General features: G+C 38.6%; 2 protein-coding genes across 5 annotated transcripts in view; one reads left to right on the top strand and one right to left on the bottom strand.

Annotated features, from left to right (window-relative positions):
• The window catches only part of LOC135461558 (condensin-2 complex subunit G2-like), a 30063-nt gene extending 14550 nt beyond the window's left edge, over positions 1–15513 (bottom strand). Inside the window, exons 1-14 of one of the 4 annotated variants that reach the window (XM_064738710.1) lie at positions 15489–15513; positions 13950–14039; positions 13035–13190; positions 12427–12544; positions 11763–11920; positions 11157–11291; positions 10518–10612; positions 10018–10087; positions 9656–9748; positions 8944–9036; positions 8515–8640; positions 7846–8025; positions 7076–7228; positions 6464–6686 (exon numbers count right to left, since the gene is read on the bottom strand). In XM_064738710.1, coding sequence (XP_064594780.1) covers positions 6464–6686; positions 7076–7228; positions 7846–8025; positions 8515–8640; positions 8944–9036; positions 9656–9748; positions 10018–10087; positions 10518–10612; positions 11157–11291; positions 11763–11920; positions 12427–12544; positions 13035–13190; positions 13950–14027 — 1678 coding nt within the window. In that variant the 5' untranslated portion in view covers positions 14028–14039; positions 15489–15513. Of the gene's footprint in view, positions 1–6463; positions 6687–7075; positions 7229–7845; positions 8026–8514; positions 8641–8943; positions 9037–9655; positions 9749–10017; positions 10088–10517; positions 10613–11156; positions 11292–11762; positions 11921–12426; positions 12545–13034; positions 13191–13949; positions 14040–15467 lie in introns of all 4 variants that reach the window. The other 3 variants (XM_064738712.1, XM_064738709.1, XM_064738711.1) reach the window with 3 other exon arrangements.
• On the top strand, positions 420–5261 carry LOC135482363 (tripartite motif-containing protein 3-like). The gene has a single exon (XM_064762305.1). It carries the CDS (start codon positions 420–422, stop codon positions 2715–2717), a length of 2298 nt encoding a protein of 765 aa, XP_064618375.1. The 3' UTR covers positions 2718–5261.
• Positions 15514–17323: the final 1810 nt, after the last annotated feature.

The following is a 17323-nucleotide window of genomic DNA, read 5'->3' on the forward strand; positions in this document are numbered from 1 at the left end:
TTAACTGCCGGATTCTTTACTTTTTGTTCCCAATATCCACTAAGAACACTCAAAACCCTCATACTTTTAAAAATTATTTCCACTTACACTGGTTTTATTCTGTTTTAAGAGTCAGTTTATTTCAGTTTAGTAGACACTGAAATGCAAAGGAAAAATGCAATAACACAAAAACTTAAATTGAGAGAGTTTTCATCACATAACATGCGCGGAATCCAAGGCATACAAAGACGTAAATGTAGTTATGGGTGGGCAGTTGTCATGGTGCTTGATAAACAGTTTGATTCACACATTGGTCGCAAAGTATCTGCAAATCCAATTTCACTTAACAATTTATTCTGTGCAGAGGAAGAGTTAAGACTGATCTTTTGCTCAAGGTGGACAAGCAACTTAACTGCTGACAAACTTAATACGAGCCCAGCATGGCTTCCACTCTTCCAAATTACATCTCTAATGACTTTGTGACTTGTTCGCTCTGTTTCTCTGCGTACAAGGACCCCAGGACTCTGCCGTGCTTGCACTCCTTCTGTCATTCCTGTTTACAGGACTACCTTAGCAAGAACACGAACAGCTCGGTTTTCGCGTGTCCAGTCTGTAAAACAAGGACCATGTCAGCATCCGAGGGTGCCACCAGGTTTAAAGCCAACCACTTCCTGTCCAGCCTGAAGGATACATTCCCCGATGTAAAGGATCTCACACCGTGGTGTGAGTTCTGTGCAGGTGAGGGTAGAGATAAATCGGGGACATCTCGGTGCCTGGACTGTCGCCAGTCTCTCTGTGACACTTGTGCCGCAGTGCACTGTCGCACCAAGCTTACCCAGAGCCACCTGGTACTCACCATGTACCAGCTTCAGAGCGGCAAGTACGATAGAGACATTCGGATACGTCAGCCAATCACCTGTGAGGTACACCCAGGGAAGAAGGTGAAGCTGTACTGTACGAAGTGTGAGCAGCTACTCTGTCTGACATGTAAGGCCACTGACCACGATGGGCACAAGTGTGTTGACCTGTTTGACATTGGCTCGCATGACCGTGAGTTTCTCCGAACACTTATGGAGCCCGTCAAAAACAAAGTGCCAATGTTTGAGAGGCAGCTAAGGGAAGTGGAAAGTAGCGAGACTGATGTGATGGTGAACAGAGAGCACCTGATGGAGGAGCTGCACGCCCGCCGCGACTTCCTCTGTAAGATGATTGAGGATCGCTGTAACACGCTTAAGGCCCAGATAGACGGAGTGTTTGTCAGCCATCAGAAACAGCTGGAGGGATACAAAGAGTCGCTGAGGCTAGACATCCAGTCCATGAAGACAGCTGCAGACTTCACAGACAAGCTGGTAACCCACGGCCGTGACGCAGAAATCGTCAGTATGAAGAGCCTGGTACACGACAGGCTGGTCTGGCTCAAATCACTGGAAACCTCGGCTGCACAATTCCAGGATGGCTTCAAGTTCCAGATGGGCTCCATTTCCAAGGAGGAGCTACAAAAAGTGTTTGGGAACTTGGTTAGAGGAGCCTTTCCACAGCCTCGATCGGTGACTCCTCTACCAACAATCTCTCCTAAGCCAGTGGCAGACAGAACGCCACGCTACGAACAACCCAGAGATAGAGGCATCTCACCAGTACGAGAGCCTGCTGAAAAGCCAGTAGAGTATGTTTATGCTGAGACAAAGCCAAGAGATACGGTGCCTATTCTAAAGTCTTCACATACTTACCCAGAAGATAGTATACCTGTCCACCCCCACCCCTTCTACACCCGCCCAATCAAGGTGAGGAGGGACACCCGCAGAACACCCCCTAATGTGAAGAAGGCCCCGATTGCCAGAGAGCATGTGCAGTCGGCAGAGACGCGTCTGCCGCCTGTCCATCAACAGCCGACTCGCGTTGCTAACGCCCACCTGTCAAAAGCCCAAATGATCAGGTCACTTCCAGTGAGGACTAGTCAGGACAGTAAGAAGAGCTGGCCCACAGACATAGCTGTCAACAGTATTGGGGAGCTCCTGGTCGTGGACAGCAACAACAAGAAAGTCAAAGTGTTCAGTAAAGAGACGTTCCTCAGGGCAGAGATAGGTCGCACAGGTAGACAGAAGCTGATAGACCCCTGGTCGGTAGCCGTTCTCAGCAACGACAACATCGTGGTCACAGACAGAGGAAGCCACAACGTCAAATTCTACAACCACAAGGGCAAGTTTCTGTACTCTTTTCAGGGCGGCTTAGCAGATCCGCACGGAGTTGCCGTCAACAGTAAGGATGAAATCATTGTGGCGGACTGGGAGAAACGGTTAGTGTATGTGTTTGATCCTAATGGCAACCTGCTGAACTCCATATCAGGGGTGGACGGATCTCCGTTATTCCACAGCCCTTACTACGTGAGTGTGACGCCAAGTGATGACATAATCGTCTCAGACTACATGGGTCACTGTATTAAGATCTTTGACCCCGAGGGAAGAGCCCTGTATCAGTATGGCACACGTGGTGCAGCTGAAGAACAACTCAAGTACCCTAACGGTGTCTGTGCTGACACATACGGGAACCTGATTTTGGTAGACAGGGGAAATAACCGCATTCACATGATATCTATGGAGGGTCAGTTCCGCTGTTTCTTGGCCACAGTACAAGATGGAGTTCGGGATCCAACAGCTGTCTGTGTGGATAGGGACGGTCATTTAGCTGTCACTGACGGCACAGGCATGATCAAAATGTATAGATACTTCCCACTCCAGTGAACAATGACCCACACAAAACCAATCAATGTGTGACATTTCAAATAACTTATTAGCATAATTTATTTAATATCAGTTAAGAGAAATGACATAAATCCATTTGTATGCTACTGATTTATATATTTATTTGATTGCTGTTTAAGTTTTATGCCATATTCAGGGTGTTCAAAAAAAGCATGTAGCAGGCTGCAGCTGTTTACTGCCATAACCACAGCCGCCTACACTGAATATTGTAACTATTTAAATCATTCGTAATTGTGACATAATTACTTTCAATTCAGCCGCCTACTTTTGAACCTCCTTCTGCAATTCTAAATTAAAACCCTGCATATTCAAGAATTTTATGTGCTTATCACCACTGGAATTTATTTTGTCATCATATGTAAATAACATGATATCTTATAGATTGTTATCAGAGACATCCCTTGACATGTTTATTTTGTTCTTGGAATCTAAACATATCAAATGTCTGGTTACAAGGCAACATGTGACAGTACGACATTGTAAAAGGACTACGCTTATTATTTTTACTGTTAAGTTTATTGTAGAAATTTCTCATTTAGGTTTAACACTGATTACTAAAATGTGAAAGAATGGAAAAGCCCCACACCTTTGCAATGCCTTTCATCTTGTTTGAGCACACATTTAGAGCAAAATATTAGTTAAGAAGAAATGAATTCCACTCAAGTTTGCGAGCATTTGTCCATTCTCCCATTTTTATTAAAATAAAACATAATTACACGTAACATTGCTTTGGCATTGATACTGTATGTACATGTATACATGCAATCCAGGGTACCTACAATGTACAGGTATATGAAAATGAAATCTTCAAGTAGTTTTCCACGAGTTTTCTGTCATTTTTAAGGCTAGTTTAAACATACCATGGTGCAAATTATACACTATATTTTAGGTCTGAATTACAGATGTTTTAATTTACATGCATGTATATTGAATAGTACGCTTGCTTTTGCAGGAAATATCTGCCCTTCACCTCTGTAATGTGACACATTCCTTGACCCGGCCTTGGCTCAGTAAAAAAATTATTGCCATATATCATTATACAGGGCTTCCTCTGGTTCAGTAGTTTTAGTATTTTTTTCAGCCAGTCACTTTAGCCACTCATCAGATTTTGTAGTAAATACTATTTTTCTTTAGCCATACTTCCTTAGCAGATAGGACACTTGTAGGTCTCCTTCTGCAATTCGTTTTATCTGCCTTGGTGTAGCTACTAGAATCAGTTTGGTCTCTTTCAACTATATCTGGAGTTTATCAAATGTTACATTTAGAACAGTTGCCCTCAAAATAATGGAACAATGCTTGGCAGCTTCCTTTTGTTTTTTGAAAAAAAAAATCAATCCTTTTTTCAACTTTTTTGTAGAATCCTAGTAAAATGTAATTTCCTCTATCAGAAAAATTTGTTACGAAATTAAATGGTAAATTCAGTTTATTTAAATGCAACATTATGATCGGTACATTGAAGTAAAACAGTGTGGCAGAAGAAAACCAGATGACGTACACACTTATGTAACGGCACATATTCTGAAACATTTAATTTACTTTGGATCCAAAAAAAATGTTTATTAAGTGGAAAAGTTTAAATTTTACATGGAAGGTAACTTCATTTACATGTGTAACTCTACCTTGATTTATTTCCCTTGATAATTTTTTATTTTTATTTTTACAATTGGCGATGAAAGGTATCCCCCAAAATGCCATGGCTCTCATTCGTTATTTAACAATAATGATTTCAAGCGTTATTTAATGTAAGTCAACTTGCAGCAATGCTGAACCCCCTTTGTAGATTTCTGACAAGTAATCGCCATACAACTGTGTTGTTTCGCTGAGATGAGGCCGTTTGAAATGAAACTAAGTAGTTTATTTTAATTAGAAAAATTGTGAAAATCTGCTAAACACCCCAGGAAACTCTCATGGTAGATTTTGTATAACGTTTGTATTTTTTCTTAAGTAAATAAATTTGTCGAGAAACACATTTGCATTTTTTCATTTTTTTTTTGCATTTTATCGCCATTTCAAAAAATTGTTCTAAATTTGCGACAATGGTGAGTGCGAGCAGAGGCCCTAATTATGGGAGAATTATGAGCAACCCCCTGATATACAGACTCGGCGGTCAGCAGACAATATTTAATTTTGGGACAAACTAAGATATTCAAAGAGTTTCCACGAGTATTTGTCTTTTTTAAGGACTTTCAAGTACTTGAAAATGAAATTGTATTTTTCAAGCGCTTTCAAGGAGTTTCAAGGACTGTGCGCACCCTGCAATCACTTGTTTAAAGGTGGAGAAAACATAAAAATGACATAAAGTTCAGATGAAAGAGTGCAAAAAGTTATTCCTAAATGTGGTCTTCGATATTTTTTCCAATTTTTCCTTAAGGAGAAAAAGACACTCGAAAATAATTTTTCTATGGTGGGTAATACCAAAAGGACCACCTTTTGGTATTTATAGCCTTTGTTTAATAATGTCATAAATGAGGATGTAAAAAAGGTTTAATAAATATTTATGCACTAGAATCTGTTCTTTTCAGCTAAAAATGTATTAAAGCTTAATTTGGATTATATTTATATTTTTAATATGTTCATAAACATTATCATAATTTAGGTTAAATGCATATGTTGCAATATAAACAAAAAATTTACATTCAAATAAATTTATTAGACAAATATCACATCCTTATTTAGAACATTATTATGCAACAACCATAAATGCCAAAAGTTGGTCCCAAATACCCACCATACAAAAATATTTTCAAATACCCTTTTCTCTTACAAAAAAAAATAAATCCAAAAAAAATTTAAAGATCATATTTGCAAATAAGTTTTGACGCTCATTCATCTTTCTGGCATCATTTTGATGTTTTCTTCTCCTTTAAGTGTCAACCCACTCCAACTGATGCATCATGTTCAGTTTTATGAAGGAAATTCTGCCAAGTACATGTGGATGATTCCTAATAAATTTTATGAAACTGTAAGATGTGTTGAAAACCATAACAGAAACAATGTTATAATGGGTTACTTTTCAGTTCTACTTAAGATGTGCTAACAAGTTTTAGGAAAAAAGAAAAACACATGTACACTACACTATAAACTCTTTTGATGTTGAAGAAAGTTTAACTTCATGAACAAAAAGATCTTACTAAGAGAGTACATTAATTCCATGACATTCAAAAACAAAAATGCCCATTCTTAGTGAGATCCTTTTGTTGATGAAGTTAAATTTTATTCTTCAGCATCAAAAGAGTGTACAGAACAAAAGTATCTTACTAAAAGTGTACATTTTTTTTTGGAATGTCATGGAATTACAATGTATACTGCTGTACTGTATGTTTAATAAAGCTGTGTATGTAAATCTTCACCCTCTAACACTTGTTTTCAGCACAATTTTGTGTATACAATTATGATGAAAATGATGCTAAAAACATGCACAATATTTCTCTACACCCACAGTTCTCTCGGAATGTTACAAAATATTGGTCGCACGGGTGGCTGGAAAGCTTGAAGAATTAGGGTATGATGGCTACTGTGGCTATATTAACCAATCAGAATCTTCCTCAAGAGGAAATTCCCCGACACCTTGAGAGGAAAATTCCAAGCATGTATGGCAAATGGCTACAATCTTTGCATTCTGGAAACCTGTATCTAAAACACCATGTTTAAGTTAGATGCTGCAGAGGCTCTCAAGATTCTTATTCAGATGTGCTGTTGCTATTGAGAGTTGACATAAATCTTACCTGTTTCCTCCAGACTCATGTGTAAATGAGCATAACGAAAGAAGTTACGCGCTGCACCAGGGTTACTGCGCAGCAAGGCTTTACAACGACTGAGCTGAACATCTGGTGTCTTGTCTAAAGTGACAAAGCTGTTAAAGATGAGGCGCATGATTCTGCGAGCCACAGGTGCGGTATCTATCTCCAGTCTGGCTAGCAGGTGCTCCATGGGAATGACAGACCAGAACTACAATGGCAATACATTACACTAAGGGACTGAATATTAGTTTATCCAACATATAAAACCTTCCTCCTATGAAAATAGAACATTACAAATCCATTTTCCAGAATTTAAAATAATCCATACCTATTAAATACATCTCCAAATGGGTCATCCCACTAAGAGTTAACAAAATTTCATAAACATTTACTCAGGAAACAGAAAAACAGGATTATAAATGATAGCACATGAAAAATGGTCACAATACAAAAATAAATTCACCAGTCCATTAACAGTAATAAATTTTCTGAATTTAATCAAAAGTAGTCAAAGTTAGTATCACGCAACTGAATCCAAAGACAGCTAATACTGTTTATTCAAATGATAAAATGAGTTGGAGTGAACAAAAATCTCACCTTTATTCCTCGAACACTTTTCACCTTGAGAAGAAGTTCAAGCATTGTCAAACGGACCTTTTCTGATGTATCGTGAATGAAGTCCTTAAGAGCTGGCAGGAGAGACTTCAACAAAGGGTGACATAAGTGGTTGTCCAGGAGCTCCAGTTGACCCTAAAATCCTCAACGTGAAAATATGATCATTTAGGATGGTCAGAATCATGTTTGTCATTGATCAGAAATGGTCCACCTAATATACTACTGAAAGCTGAGAGAATAATGCACACTTTCATACCCAACAAAACCCAACAAAACATCAAACTAATCTGAATACACCATCATAAATATGTTGATAGTGTATCCTGTGAAGCAAAATGTTATTTTTGATTGCTTTGGAGTCTCTTTCCACAATCCTTTCTAGCATTTCATGGCCTTTCTATTCCAAACGTGTCACACTTCAAGTGTCTCGCTGGAATGCTTACAAAGCACCAGAAATGACCCTCTACCCAGTCAAAGTGCTTAAGGTATTCCCTTCTGGAGAGAGCAATAAAGGTAGTACACAGGTTGCATATTTTAGTCTTGACTGCCATCTGGCTCAAGGATGCTTTAACCACTCACACCAAAGTTATTTAGAGTCGTATGATTTTTAAGAAGACAAACAGACCAAAAGGTAAGTTCTGTTGACAGCATTATAATGGTTAAAGACGAATGTCAATGAACAAAACATACTGCCATAAAAATAAACTTGATCCCATCCGACTTTTCAGTTTAATTTTTTTAGTTCTGCTAACCTTGATGACTGCCACACGGACATCAGCTGAGGAGACATCATAGATAACCTCCTGGTAAAGCTTAGTGATGAGAGCCTGGGTGACAGCTATGGGGATCACTTCCCAGTATACAGAGATGATGTGACAAACCCCCTGTACAGTCACTGTCCTCACCTCAACATACGGGTCGGATAGCAGGGTCTACAAGTATACCATAAGTATGAAGGTCTCCTACCATCAAACCTCTGAAGGATGTTTTTCATGTGCACATCTCACACAAGTTATGTCCCTTCGATCAAGTAAAAATCTCATAAACCTATCCCTAAATGAAGCACCCTTACCAAAAATGAAGTATCAACTTTTATGGAGATAAAATAAGTGGAAGGCAAGAAAAAGAAAATGGCAAGGAATGTGTTTTGAAACCACTAATGACTCTTATCAATTTACATAATCATTGGAAAATATATTAATTGTAATTCAGGATCGATGACTGCTGTTTTTCCGGTCAATTCACAATACTGTCAACTGATGTACTGGTGATAAGTGAGATAACATAAGTCAGACAACCACTGACATAATCCTTTTATTCTTTAAGTGAAATGATAACTGATAAACCTCCAAACTCATGATAAAAGGCAGTTATAACGAACTTCAAAGGTACAGTCCGTATCATGAACAGGTGACACGTACCTGGAGAAGATCAAACTGTTTCTGGAGCAACCGGTCTGTCTCTTCTACATTAGATTCAGGGTTCTCCAGGGGAAAGGCGTCCACCAGCAGAGCAGCAGAGTTGGCCCGTACTGCACCATTCGCCACCTGATCAAACCAAGAACCGCATGTGTCAATCGCAGCACAGAATAACTGGCAATCTCTCTATAACATGAAATCTGATGTATGTGAAACAGCAACACAGTTCTCAAGCAGACAGACATATGAAGTACTGTGGGGAGGAGAATCTCATTGAATTTACCTTGAGATCTGAACTATTTAAAAAAGCAAACACTACTGTCCTTGGTGTTAAAAATGTTTCACAATCAACAATGAGGTCAGAGCAATATAAAACAGCAACACTGCTTGTCATGTAGGCAAATATTGTGATGTACATGTCATACAACTTACCTTGAGGGATCGCCACAAAATGGGCTCATAGAGTCTCAATAACATTTCATCAACACCTCTCTGTTTCTTCTGCTTGTGGATGTATCCTAGCACCTGGAAATATTCATGAATCTGTTTCACATTCTGTTAAACATTCTGAAGAGGAGACTCCCCAACCACTATCCTTTTTGGCATGAAATCTGATTGAGCTGTTTTCAAAGGAAACAGGTTACGGCTTATTTGCACAAATTGCCTTGGAAATATATACCAATCCCTTTAACATGTGTATTCATAGCATTTATAAATTCCTTAAAGTGAAAGTTCAGTCCCAAGAGAAACCAAGTCTAAATACTAAAATGATTCGAAGCCCTAAGAAACAGAGGTTCATAAAGTTGTACCATGAATAACACTATTCAACCGGTATAAGTGAAGAGTCCTCAAAACTAAATTCTCATCAGCTATCCTGATGTGATGTGATGTTATTTCCCTATGTGATGATGAATCGGGCGGATATGACGTCAAGTAAAGCAGCTATGCTGGAATGATGTTTCCGCATTATCCTCCTACACTAACAATTAAGGTTTTAACTGAATGCAATTTTTTTTACAATTTAGGAAAACAATTCAGACTATCTTGATCCTTATCATTAAACCCTGCTTTTAACACATACAGGTCTTGACACTGGAGTAGCTCATCAAGCTATGAAAGCTTTGACTTTACTGCCCTTCATTACCTTTCTTAGCACAAATGCCATTGAGCGTGAGGACTGCCTTTTTGCATGGACAGCATGATGCATCAAATCTTGAATACAGGAAACTTCTATTTTCTGAAAAACAACAAAATGGACACTTTAACATAAATATTAAGAACATCAGTTGAAAACTGTATGACAAACCAACGCATTCAAAAGGTGCATGTCATCTCAGGATTTACAACAATATTTAATGCATTTAATTAAATATTTTGTCAAATGAAGCCCCTTTAAGTGACTAGGATATATAACATCTGATACTAGCACCTGACTATGTTTACATCCACTCCAGTATCTAACAACAAACAAAGCAGATGTGTACCCACATGAAACCAGTTTAGTACCTGTAAACACTGGCCTGATGCAACTCTCCATGCACGGAAGTACACCTCCCCATAGTGCTCCAGAAAAGACCTGCCAGCAAGTAGCAGAAAGATGAAAGTTTACTGGGAAACTAACATAAAAAAACATGTTCCAAACAAACCTCAAAACAGATTTCAAAAAATCAACAGAACCCTCAGAATTGGAAAAAATGGGCATGTTAGTCATGGTCAAAATTTATGGTCATTTAGGGCAAACGTAATTAGCCTCCAAATGTAAACAATATTTTATAGGTTCTTCCTTTTTGGAGGTTTCATCTTCATCAAAGTCCAGCAAGGTGGATGTACACAAATCATTAACATTCTCCTATTCATCAGTAAGCTGAGACGCACTCAGGCTGTTCCTTCAAGGTCTACTATCTGTGACAAAATTTCAAAACCTTAATAGTCTTGGGTAAACCATTTTACATCAAGTTCATATTTCCAAATCTCACATATTTACCGTGGTGAAAATACCTACTCACCTGGGAGCTACTGGTAGCTGGTTTTTAATGGTGTTATGTATGAACTCAATCATGTTTTGTCCAAGACTAAAGAGAAAACTTAAAAACCTTCGCCCCTGAAAACACATTATTAGTAGATGATTATTACAATTGAAACCAGTTTTCATCACAGAAGGATATGAAAATGCTATCAGAAGAAGTGTCACTCTACTCTGTTTCCATTCAAGGTCATTTATCTGTGTTGGAAACACAGTAACATTTGGTTTATTAATCTGATCTGAGCTTGCTGTTATACTCAACAAATTTCACTTGATAAATATCTGATTTGGGGGGGGGGGGGGGCGGGGCAAAATGGGCATCAAGGGGAGACAGCTACTGTACTTAACAAGGTGCCCACCAAAAGACTTACTGCAACCTCATTTGTCACGGGTAAAAATTTTAAAAAAAGTGTACAAGAGGGTGGCGGTTAAATAGTCTTTATAACCGTTAAAAAATGTTAAAATTCTGATTGAGGTTTTGAGGCCTTTTTTTTTACTTTATGAAGTTCCTTTTAATAAAATTCAAAACTGTTACACTTGTGGCTTATAAGAGTAAGATCAGATGATAACACTTCCCAAGAGTGAACATGTCATAAGCAGTATTAAGATTGAGAGCACAAACCTCATCGCTTTTCAGGTATGACACATGCATATAGCAGTGGAGCAAAAGTCCTCGGACATGCTCAGACGCCTGGCTACATACATCTATCAGCTTGACAGCTTCTCTCATTGCCCATACTCTCTTCAGATCAGTCACCTGTGGAGTCACAAAAGAGTTAATAGGGGAAAGAGTTAATAAAACTGGGGAAAACATTTCTTTACTTATTTGAACGGTCTTAGATGCCCTGGTTTATAAGAATTTTTCAGAAGAAACTGGAGAGCTTGGAGTAAACCACCACCCTTTGCCAGCTGCCTCCTGACTTTAAAGTGCAGTCGAAATAAGGAGGCAGATTCGAACATGTGACCCCATGGGTCAAGGGCCTGACAGTTGCCGCTGCGTTATCTACGTCCTTTGACTGGCCGTGTCAGCGGTGGGCCCCTTACAGGAAGAACAAATGTGTGGAAATACATGCAGTCCTGGGAAATGACAAACCACTATGTAGTAAGCATTCATAACATGTAGTACAAAATAGGCATTTCTGCATATTTTTTCTTGCTAGAGACAATTAGAAATGTTCAGCAGGTTAAAACTTTTAAAGGATTGATACCTGTTGTATAGAATACTTACAGGAGATTTGTTTTGCAAACTACGTTCCAGTAAGTAGGTGAATGTATTTATTCCAAGTTCTTCTCTTCCATTCAGCTCCCGGGTCCACCATAACTCAAACAATTTGGCCATGGAGTTCTTCAGCTTATCAGCAGTGTCAGGAAGGGAAAGCATCACACCTGAAGTCAGAACAATCATGCCCAGAGACATATACCAGGCCTTGTATTGTATACAAACAGAAGTCTTCTCACCACACAATGAAAGCTAAAGTATAGCAGGCATAAAGCAATAAGACAGTTGGGTCCATGTGCTTTGACGCAATAGTGCATACAAATGAATAATAACCACTTTCATAGATACATTTTTATTTTACTGATAACAGTAAAGTCCTCCTCAAATTTATGCATGAACCACAACCAAAAAATTTATAACAACACATGTTTTATCCAGGATCACTACATATGTCAGTGAGAACGTGTCTCAGTGTCCGTAAGATGAAATTAACAAGGGAGGAATAAGAAAAAAGTGAAAACGCTACACTCTGATTTCAAAATTTGGCCAACTCTGTGGATCACTATGCAGCAGAAATTAAAAAAGTTCATAAAACTAACATGATGAAAACAATTTAATGAAATAATAACAAGTTTGCAAAAATTGAAATACTGCATAATTTAATAATACTTACCATGTATAATAACTGCAGTGTCATAGAAGGAGTCTGGCACGTGCGGAGAATCAGACGTCAGAGCAGCTGTAGCCAAGGTGACTACACTCTGTAACACGTCCAGCATCTGTTTGTTCTTCTGAAAAAACATACAACCAAATTCCATGAAGTTAAGTGCATGTACAAGTATCAGGGAAACCCAAGAGCCCAACAGCATCAGCTAACTTTCTTAATAGACTCACTGTGTTGTGGGGATTGACCAGTGACCAAGTGAGGAAACTTAAAAGTGGAGGCTAATCCAGTTTAATATCATGTCTATGACAGCAACTTTGGTAAGTGAACACAACCAGCAGTTCTGTTAACTTCAGATTATTTTTTTTTTTGTCATTCATCATTCGGACAATGAATATTCTGTTATGCTCAACACCGGGGAATAAGCACAGTCCTACTGTCATTATACATGTACTTTGTGATGTGCCTCCATGTCTGGTGTCTTCCACCACATAACATCATTGTTTAGATGCATTTTATTCACTGCACAAAACACAAAGAAAAACATGTAAACATATCCTTCACTGTAATGTTAGTTCTATTAATGTTACATCTGCATTGGCACGAGCCCGTCTCACCTGCACACTCTCCTCATTATCAGGGTTGTCATCATCATCAAGGTTGAGCAATGTGGAAGTACACACCCCATGAACCTTCTCCCATACATCAGCAAACTGAGAGGCACCCAGACTGTTCAATGCTTCTTCAAGATCTACTATCTTTGTGTGGTTCTGCTGTAAATAAAGTTTGATTCAAATGCTCGTCGCCATGATGCATACAAGTTCTTTAGGGCAGCTGTTGTAAACAAATAGACTGCATGTTTTTCTAATATTTCTTGGCGTTGTCCACTTTATTCAAGCTTCGTTCTTATGGACAACCAACAATATTATACAGTCAGAGCATTGGCCTTCAAAATAAAGATCAAGAAAACTACATAACATTAACAGGAACAAATGTGAGAAGTATTTTATATGACAACTACTCATGTTATCAGGTAAACAAATGAACCAAACTTAGCTGATGTTCTCAAATATACAAAATTCAACAGCACATATTTAAGTCAGCCAGGCTTTTTTTCTACAAGTGTGCTACACCTGCCCTCTGAAGTTTTGCCGGTGCAACGTTAATAGATCATAGGCAGTGGTAATTGCCACCCTACCATATTTTTTGGGGTGAGAAATGCACCTTTGCAAGCGTGCCCCTTTTGAATGTTAGCTTGGGGTTAGTTGTATCGTTAGCGTTTTTACTGCTGTAAGAATATCTTTTCTATGTCCACTGTTTTACTCTTCAGAGATTTGGTTGTACATATAACTATAACTGTATTTTACAAAGAATGAACTTCTCCAGAATACATGTATGTAGTAGACATGTCACAAGCTTACACTGTGTTCAATGAACCAAACAGCACTTTGTCTTTAGGCATATATATACCATATATACCATCTAACACCAAGCCACTCAACATTCTTAATTTACCACCTAACAGTACTTACATATTTCACCATGAATGCTATAAACAAGTCTGCATCTTGCTTCTCTGTTGTATCCAGGAGTTCTTCCCTTAAAGTCATTTTCCTTCTGTGCTAGAAAATGAAGAGAATAACCAGACATTAACCAGCTAAATACATGTACATGTACTTATTCACACAACATACAGTACTCAGGGCATAATCTTCACACACTCTGTACATCCACTATTAAAGAAAATATTCTAATTATTTATTTGATTGGTGTTTTGTACTCAAGTACTCAAAAATATTTCACTTATACCAGGGTGGCCAGCATTATGATGGCAGTGCCCAGGGGTAAAACAAAATATAACTCTCGACCAACTGTATCATTTGTATGCCTCAATATATAAAAAACAACACATAATTAAATAGAACTTTTTGACACCCCAGTCCTTGCCAGGACCAATCCGAGAATGCTCTGACGTTAGGTTTGGCAAAATTTTGTCTGACCACATTGGCCCCAAACCAACGCAGAATGCACTCCATTCAAAAATCTCCGGCAGTTACCTGCCCTTGTCAAATATACAGAGACTTGTCAGTACAGCAGTTTGCTTTCAGTATCACCCAAACAGCCTAAGAAATAACCGATAGACGCTGTGCTTTGTGATCAGCTGACAAACAAAAAGATAAGGAACATAAGTGTCTAATTTTAGTCCGTGGAGACGTATTTAATATTTGATTTTCTTCTCAAATGCCGTGACAACCTGCCACAGCAATTGCATCAGGTTTTTAAATGGAGCACGCTCTGATGTTGGATTGGGGCCATCTTTGGCCAAACAAAATCTTTGGTATACCTAACGTCAGAGCAATCTTGGACTATGCCAGGCCTTGGAGGAAGTTCAAACATGGTGGACGTTAGTTCGACTCATTTGATTCAAAAGTTTAAATGGCTGGATTACTGTTAAAAGCTGTTTTACTGCTGATAGCTGTGGCATAACTGCAGTTTGGTCGACACAGTGAATCAGGCCATAGCAAATCTAAATAGGTTCGAACTGTTATTTTAGTGAAAATGTCCTTGAGAAAATCTATGTAACGGGCACTATTGGTTCCAGATGACTCTCAAATCTTGTCTTCACACCTGTCCAATCTATCATTCCGGTCTTAAGACTGGCCCAGTTTGTCTGACGGTCAATGGTGTATCATAATTTGCCTGTCAAAAGTCATATGAACTCAAACTATTGCCTGGATGCTACCCAGGTTGGACATTCCATACAATCTGTGCAAGCCTATCACTAAATCGGAAGTTTTATAAAATGTTACGGAGATCTTGGAGCCACACAAACTTGCCGATCTGGAGTCCTTCAAAGTTCACCGACACTGTCTGACTATGCAACATTCAATTTCAATGTATCACTTTGTTTTGACAGACACGCCACCGTGCGTGATGCATGCTGGCTTTTTGATGGGTAAAATTTCCCGTACTAGCAGATCAAAGGTGATTTATGAACACCGAAAAACAATTTACTCTCTCATTTTCTTTTAGATGTATATTAGGCTTACAGTCTTTACACTTTTCCTCACCAAAGGCAAATCAGTCCGAGAGGTTGAAAGTGGCGCCAGGAAATGTTCTCGCATAACCTCGCGAGAGTTGAACTAGACTCGTTGGTAACTATCCTCTACAAGAAATTCAACAGCTGGTCTGTCGTGATACAATGTCTACATCATACTGTTTTGTATTAGTTTTCCCCCTGATATTTTGAAAGTAATACAACGCCAAATGACAGTGTTATCTAGAATTAATAAAATATTGAAAAATTTGAATCAGTTTAGGTAATGCCAAAAACATTAGACACTGCCAGACCAAGGCGGAAGTAATTGACCCAAGCTTCTAAGCTAGGGTAACTTGAGTTGCAGCATCGTCAAGATCGAATAGGGGATGACAGGCAGGCGTGGCTTTCCCCGTTTTGAAGTGTTCAGGTCGTGAAAGGTAACTAACTAAGATAATTTTGTTCTAGTCAATACGCTGTTTTCTGTAGCATTTGTTTTTGACAAGAGTGTCACACAAGTGTTGTTTCTTAATCGGTTTCTATGGATCATGCCACTGATGGAGGTGATACAAAAATATTCTCAGACGGATATCGCACGCACAGGTGTGTTTAGGCCGAGCTCAAGTGTTCACTGAAGTTGACATGTTCACAACAGATACATGTACTACTATGATAGTGTAAGGGACTTTAGCAGTCGAAGTTTAAAAACAATTTATTGTACACAAGAATATTTGGTCTTTTGGTCCAGTATGAGTGATTTAAAAAGAACAGTGCTTTATTGTGATACATAGTACAGTACTTAGACGGTTAATTTATTTATTGAACATGCTGAGCACAGCTTCAGTAAAATGTTGATTTTGGCTATATTTGACGATCTGATAGTTAACAGCCACATTAATGTTTAATCAGGCAACTTCCTGTATCCGAACCAGGTTTGATTTTTCTGACAGGTGTGTTGCACAGAGGACCAATATTAAAATTGATTTAAAATCACATTTCGACAATCTGCCCAGGTAATTTGTGATAATTTGTATCTTTGTTCTTTGCATACATGTACTGTGATTTTGTCCCACCTATGAAGGAGAATGGGAGTGGCTTCTCCGCCACTTATTTGTGCTATGTCATCTCTCCAGCTGATTACTGGTGTGCCAAAATGCGAATCAGCTGTGGAGACAAGTTTCTGTAAACTGTTGATTATCGGGCATGTTAATAAGGAGAGCAAGAGGATAATTCAAAAGTATCTTTAACATTTAGCTGATGCGTTTTTTGTGAGCACCAGTATTTGGTGGGAACAGACAGGATGCAGATATACTCCTCAAACTCTATTCCTTCCAAAACCAGTTCGTTGGAATAGCTGATGCAAGGTAAAACTGTTGTAAGCAACTAACCGAGATACAAGTTTTTAAAAAATGTTAAGAAGTCACAGGGGCAGGTTGTACAGTGGAGATGTGATTTTGAGTCAATTTTCATTGAGATTCTTTTCACTGCACCTCTGTCCGATATAGCCGAATGGGCTTGTAAGTTGCTTCATTAGTCCGTTGAGGTTAGCCGTCAAGAATACTTTGGAAAATTTGTGCAGGTCTGGAAAATTTGTGGTGACTGGAAAATCAAGTCTTAAGAGTTATAGGCCTTGAATATACTCTTTCAATAATGCTGCAATCAGGAACATTTTATTTACAAAGTGTGGTATCCCGCATAAGAACAATGCAGTTCTGTGAGTTGTGTTTCCAAATAGCTAATTCAGATATTTTTTTCATATGAAACAATGAACAGTGAATTGAGGTAAGCACAGATTGTTTAACCCATGGGCTCTGAGAAGGGAGAGTAATTAATGTGATGTAAAAGTAATCTTGCTTGTGTTTTGTAACA

The sequence above is a fragment of the Liolophura sinensis genome, chromosome 1 (assembly GCF_032854445.1).
Source record: "Liolophura sinensis isolate JHLJ2023 chromosome 1, CUHK_Ljap_v2, whole genome shotgun sequence".
NCBI classification, from domain to species: domain Eukaryota; kingdom Metazoa; phylum Mollusca; class Polyplacophora; order Chitonida; family Chitonidae; genus Liolophura; species Liolophura sinensis.